Source organism: Myotis brandtii, unplaced genomic scaffold (assembly GCF_000412655.1).
Source record: "Myotis brandtii unplaced genomic scaffold, ASM41265v1 scaffold162, whole genome shotgun sequence".
Classification (NCBI taxonomy): Eukaryota; Metazoa; Chordata; class Mammalia; order Chiroptera; family Vespertilionidae; genus Myotis; species Myotis brandtii.
The window spans coordinates 1,447,445-1,453,749 of NW_005355923.1; the positions used below are offsets into that span (position 1 = coordinate 1,447,445).

At 37.1% G+C, this 6,305-nt stretch overlaps 1 protein-coding gene across 1 annotated transcript in view; it reads left to right on the top strand.

Annotated features, from left to right (window-relative positions):
* The window catches only part of LOC102246204 (chromosome unknown open reading frame, human C7orf60), a 109,461-nt gene that overhangs the window by 45,599 nt on the left and 57,557 nt on the right, over positions 1-6,305 (top strand). The window contains exon 3 of the mRNA XM_014536445.1: positions 1,896-2,066. Coding sequence (XP_014391931.1) covers positions 1,896-2,066 — 171 coding nt within the window. The remainder of the gene's footprint in view (positions 1-1,895; positions 2,067-6,305) is intronic.

Genomic DNA, 6,305 nt, shown 5'->3' on the forward strand with positions numbered 1-6,305 from the left:
ATGGAGGGGAGTTATGGGGGGGGGAAGAGGAACAACTGTAATAATCTGATCAATAAAGATTTATTTTTTTTTTAAAAAGGAAGACAAACAATCCAATTAAAAAAAATGGGCAAAGAACCTAAATAGATCCTTCTCCAAAGCGGACTTACAGATGGCCAAGAGACATGAAAAAATGCTCAGTGTCGCTGAACAGAAACATGCAAATTAAAACAACAATGAGGTATCACCCCATACCAATCAGAATGGCTACCGTCAGCAAATGACAAATGCTGGAGGATGTGGGGAAAAGGGAACCCTCAAACACTGCTGGTGGGAATGCAGATGGGTGGGGCGGGGAGCACATCTATGATACTCTCAATCAAGGTTAAAAAATAACCCTCAAAAAAATTAAGTATAGAACTGCCATTTGACCCAGTGATCCCACTTACAGGGATATATACTAAGAAACCTGAAACACCATTCAGAAAGAATATATGCACCCCTATGTTCATAGCAGCACAATTTACAATAGCTAAGATCTAGAAATAGCCCAAGTGCCCATCAGTAGACACGCTGGGTAAAAAAAGCTGTGGTACAAGTACACCAAGCATGTCAAACTCGCGGCCCACAGGCTTCATGCAGCCCACAATGAATATTTTTGCAACCCACCCAATATAATTGTATGTAAGAAACATTTTAATAAAAATTTCATAACTTAGTTTTTACAATATCCTGTTATACATAATTACTAATAACGAACTACATTTGCTAATGACTGATTACTATAATCATCTTGCATTCATTTCCCTTACGCACCTTACATGCAGGTGCATAAGGGAATGTGTTAACAACCTGACTGTCATAAACCAGAAGGGACCTGAAAAATAACTGTTGGGATATTTGTCTAATACCAGCATAACTGGCTCATAATTAACTGTGACTACTATTCTTTTTTGTAAGCTGTAGCTGAATAGCGGAATTATTTAAGCTTTTCTGGAAGAACTTATGTTTCAGTTAAGAATAAAGTTCAGCAATATATATGAACACATCTGTGTTCCTAAAAAGCATATTTTATATAAATATACATATCCTCCTATATAATAAAAGGCTAATATGCAAAACGACCTAATGGCAGAATGACCAGTTGCTGTGACACACACTGACCACCAAGGGGCAGATGCTCAATGTAGGAGCTGCCCCCTGGTGGTCAGTGCACTCCCACAAGGATAGGGCCACTCAGCCAGAAGCCGGGCTCACAGCTGGCGAGCCTCTCCCACCTCCGCAGCAGCACTAAGGATATCTGACTGCTGGCTTAGGCCCGCTCCCCGTCAGTCGGACATCCCCTGTGGGCTCCCAGGCTGCGAAGAAGGGCACAGACTGGGCTGAGGGGACCCCCCTCCCAGCCCAAGTGCACGAATTTTGTGCACGAGGCCTCTAGTGTGTGTGTGTGTGTGTGTGTGTGTGTGTGTGTGTGTGTGTATTTTATTTTATTTTATTTTTACTTCAGAGAGGAAGGGAAAGATAGAAACATCAATGATGGGAGAGAATCATCGATGGGCTGCCTCCCGCACACCCCACACTGAGGATTGAGCCCACAACCGGGGCATGTGCCCCTGACTGGAATTGAACCTGGGACCCTTCAGTCTGTAGGCCGATGCTCTATCCACTGAACCAAACCAGCCAGGGCAAGCATAATTTTTATGTATTCAACATAATCTATGATTGTGCTTTGTATATTGATAATTTAAAAAATGTGAAATTGCTACAAGATTCTCAAACTTAACCTCTCTGTGACATTTTAAAAATAGGAATCTAATTTTAAAGTGTCCCATTTTGAGTAATAAAGCCTGATGTTTCTTCATTTTATTTTATATTCATACTTAGTGTTTTTAAATATAACTTTATTTTCCTTGTAGTATATGCAGAGAATATTTTCAAAATGGTGGAAAGAGAAAAGCACTTGAAAAAGATAAAAAAAGAGCTGTACTTGCCACCAAGACCACTCCAGCCTTAAATACACATGAACAGTCTAAACTTGAAGGTCATTTAACCAACCTCAACTTTACAAATTCTGAAATTATAACTGAGTAAGTATACTTTTTCTACTTCAATTGCTAACATTATCCTGGGTAGCTGTGTTAATAATGTAAAATATTGTGATGATTTACACCAAATAGTGGGCAGTATGCTTCCTCCACTAGTAATATATTAAGCTGAGAAGTACAGATTTGTAATATTACTAGGTAGAAAACTGGCATAAAATTGTAAGGGATATCTGAAAAACTAATGACTCTATAACATAGGTTGTCTTCACCAAAAATGAGAAACACTAGTTTATTAAATATTATAATAATTATGCTTATGGTAATACAGAAAGTCAAAACAGGAAAATCCAATTAAGTTATGTTTAAATTTGCTGTCTACTAAAAAATCACAAGGAATAATGAAAGATTACTAATAATATGCTGATTAGCCAATGGGAAGGGTAGCGGTCGTATGCTAATTACCATGTTTCTCTTTAATTAGTGTAGATGCTTATGGTAATACAGAAAGTCAAAACAGGAAAATCCAATTAAGTTATGTTTAAATTTGCTGTCTACTAAAAAATCACAAGGAATAATGAAAGATTACTAATAGAACCAATTGTGATTATTTTACAGTTCATAGGAAAATCTGGTAGTAATCAATGTATGCATAGAGGTACAAATTTGATTTAATAAGTACATGAGTGGTTTTCTAGTTTTATTGTGATATAATTGACATATTATATAAGTACTGGAGGCCTAGTGCACGAGGCCGGCCCTCCCTGATCAGGGTGGGGGTGGCTAATCAAGGGTGGGGCCAGCCGGGGGGAGGCACCAAGGGCAGTTGGCCAACTGGCCCTACCCCCAATCATGGTTGGGGGGGTAATTGGGAGCGGGGCCGGCCAGGGGGAGAGGCCGTGGGCAGTTGGTCAGCCTGCCCCGCCCCCTGGTCGGTCTCCCAGTCAAGGGGACAATTTGCATGTTAGCCTTTTATTATATAGGATAAGGTGTATGACATAATGGCTATAATAATAAAAGCATAATATGCAAATTAACCAATCGGCCATCCAGACGTCCTTCAGGATGACCTTCCACATGAAGCCAGGGCTACAGCTACAGGATCAAGGCAGCTGCCCTGGCTGTGAGGGCAGGATCGAGGCAGCCGCCAAGGCTGTGAAGGCCTACTCTTGCACAAATTTCCTGCATCGGGTGTGTGTGTGTGTGTGTAAAGAGAGAGAGAGAAATGATTGCCACAATAAGTTTAATTAACACCCATCACTTGAAATAGTTAACATTCCTCAACTCACATAATTTTAAATGTGTTTCATATGATGAGAACTTTTAAGGACTACTGTCTTAGCAGCTTTCAAATATGTAGTACTTGTTAACTATAGTCATGTTGTACATTACATCCCCAGAACTTACTTACCTTTATAACTGAAAGTTTGTACCTTTTACCACCTGTCCCCTACATCCTCCACCCCCTTCCCCATGCATCCACTAATCTGATCTCTGTTTCTTTGAGATTAATATTTTTAGATCCCACATAGAAGTAAGATCATACAGTATTTGTCTTTCTCTGTCTGACTTACTTCACTTATCATAATGCCTTCAAGGTTCATCCATGTGGTCACAAATGTAGGATATTCATCTTTTCAATGGCTAAATAGTACTCTATTGAGTATATATGTATATATATATGTAAGTACATGAGTATTCTGATCCAGTTAATTATTAGTAGTGTAATAATTATTTAAACACTCTAGTATGGGAATACATTTGTAGTTTCAAGTTATATTTTATTAATCTCTTGAAGATGCAAAACTTGAGTAATTCTAGAAATATTCTTGGTAGACACTGAAAGATAATCATGAAAATAAAGTACCCTCTTAAAATAGTTTGAAATCTGTATATATTAACAAAATAGCCTTTGGTTATTTTGATTTTACACAATTTGAAAATATTATTTAGTTAAAAGCAACTGTATTGAAAAATTAACATACCTTTTATAGGTTCAGTAGGAAGATAACACATCTTTACCTTTATTTACAAAGCTTACATAGCATAAAAACTAACTGAACATCCTATAATTCAGGCATGATGAATATTTATAAATGTTGACCAGTGTAAGAAATTATAGTTATATTGGTTAAAAAATTGATAAATATAGAAAATGTCAACCCTAGAATTTCTTTTTTTTAAGTGTTACAAACAGCATAAAATTTATTAAATTTGTTTTTAAAAAGATTACATGCAGAGTTCTCATATTCACAGAAGACAGCTTTTATTTCAATATTTATTGTTGACAGTATTACAGATTTCCTCATTTCCCCCTCACTTACCCCACTCCACCCAGCCCCCACCACACCACAGGCCTTCCCCACACTATTATCAATATACATGGGTTATGCATATATGTTCTTTGGTTAATCTCTTTCTGTACCCTCCACCACTTCCCCTCTGAGGTATGTCAGTCTGTTCCATGAATCCATGCCTCTGCACCCATTTTGTTTGTCGGTTTATTTTGTTTCTCTTCCGCTAGGCATTGTATCAGTGAAAATTTTGCAACATGATATGTTTGATATTTTGCTGCCTATGATTTCTTCAAGGATTTTTATGGTTTCATAATTTACATTTAAATCTTTTATCCATTTTGAGTTTATTCTTGTGTATGGTGTAAGTTGGAAGTCTAGTTTCATATCATTACATATAGTTGTCCAATTATCCCAACACCATTTATTGAATAGACTGTCTTTACTCCATTGTATGCTCTTGCCTCTTTTATTGAAGATTATTGAGCATAATGGCTTGGGTCGATTTCTGGGTTCTCTGTTCTGTTCCATTGATTTATATGTCTGTTCTTGTGCCAGTACCAGGCTATTTTGATTACAGTGGCTTTGTAGTATAGCTTGATAACTGGTGTTGTGATCCCTCTAACTTTGTTCTTCTTTCTTAGGATTGCTGTGGTTGTTTGGGGTCTTTTTGTTTCCATATAAATTTTTGGAATGTTTGTTCTAGATTTGTGAAATATGCCGTTGGTATTTTAATAGGGACTGCGTTAAATCTATAGATTGCTTTGGGTAGTATGGACATTTTAATTATGTTAATGCTACCTCTCCATGAACACGGTATATTCTTCCACTTGTTTAGATTCTCTTCTATCTCTCTATTAATGTTCTATAGTTTTCCAAGTACAGATCTTTTTACCTCCTTGGTTAAGTGATTCCATTATTTTTTTAAACATTTTATTGGTAATGACAGTAGATGTTGTATATAATGATTTTCAATTTAGGATATTTGTCTGTCTAGTTTTGTTGTTTTCTTTTAGGATAATTTCATTGGAATTGAATAATTATTTTAAAAACTTTTCTTAAACCTAGAATAGATTATATCATTAGAATAGAATTTGCAATGCATAGTTTTATTTATTTCTTTTTAAATATGGTTTTTCATTGATTTTTAGAGAAGAGAAGAAAGAGGGAGAGAAAAATCATTGAGAGATATATAATCATTGATAGGCTGCCTCCCACATGCCCCAACCCACTGGGATTGAGTCAGCCACTAGGAATGTGCCTTGACTGGGAATCCTACCCACAACCCCTCAGTGCATGGGACAATTGCCCAACCGAGCCACACCGACCAGGGCCAACATAGAATTTTAAAAGTTTTCAATGGATTTGATTATTTACTTAATATTGCAGAACTCTCTACTGCACATTCATTTTTCAGATTCCTTCTTTTATAAATGTTATAAAATGGCCACAGTGGCTCGTGCTTGAGCTTCGACCTATGAACCGAAGGTCTAGGTTCAATTCCTGGTCTGGACACATGCCTGGGTTGCAGGCTCTATTCCCAGTGGGGTGTGTGTAGGAGGCAGCCGATCAATTGTTCTATCTCAACATTGATATTTCTATCTCTCTCTCCCTCTCCCTTCCTCTCTGAAATCAATAAAAATATATTTAAAGAAATAAAAATGTTATAAAAAGAACTTTACCTTTGATTTTAATTTATTGGGGTAACATTAGTTATATACAGCATAAAAGATTCAGGGGTACAACTTTGTAATACATTACCTGTATATTCCATTGTGTACTCACTACCCAAAATCTGATCTATTTTCATCACCATATACAGGGTAAAGCCACAGTAGGTTTACAGTTATGAATACATAAAACAAAAAATTTATTCTTGTATTATTTATTAACTAGAGGCCCAGTACACAAAATTCGTGTGTGGGTAGGGTCCCTAGGCCTGGCCGGCGATAAGGGCCGATCGGTGGGGCAACTGGCGGGGCGATCGGGG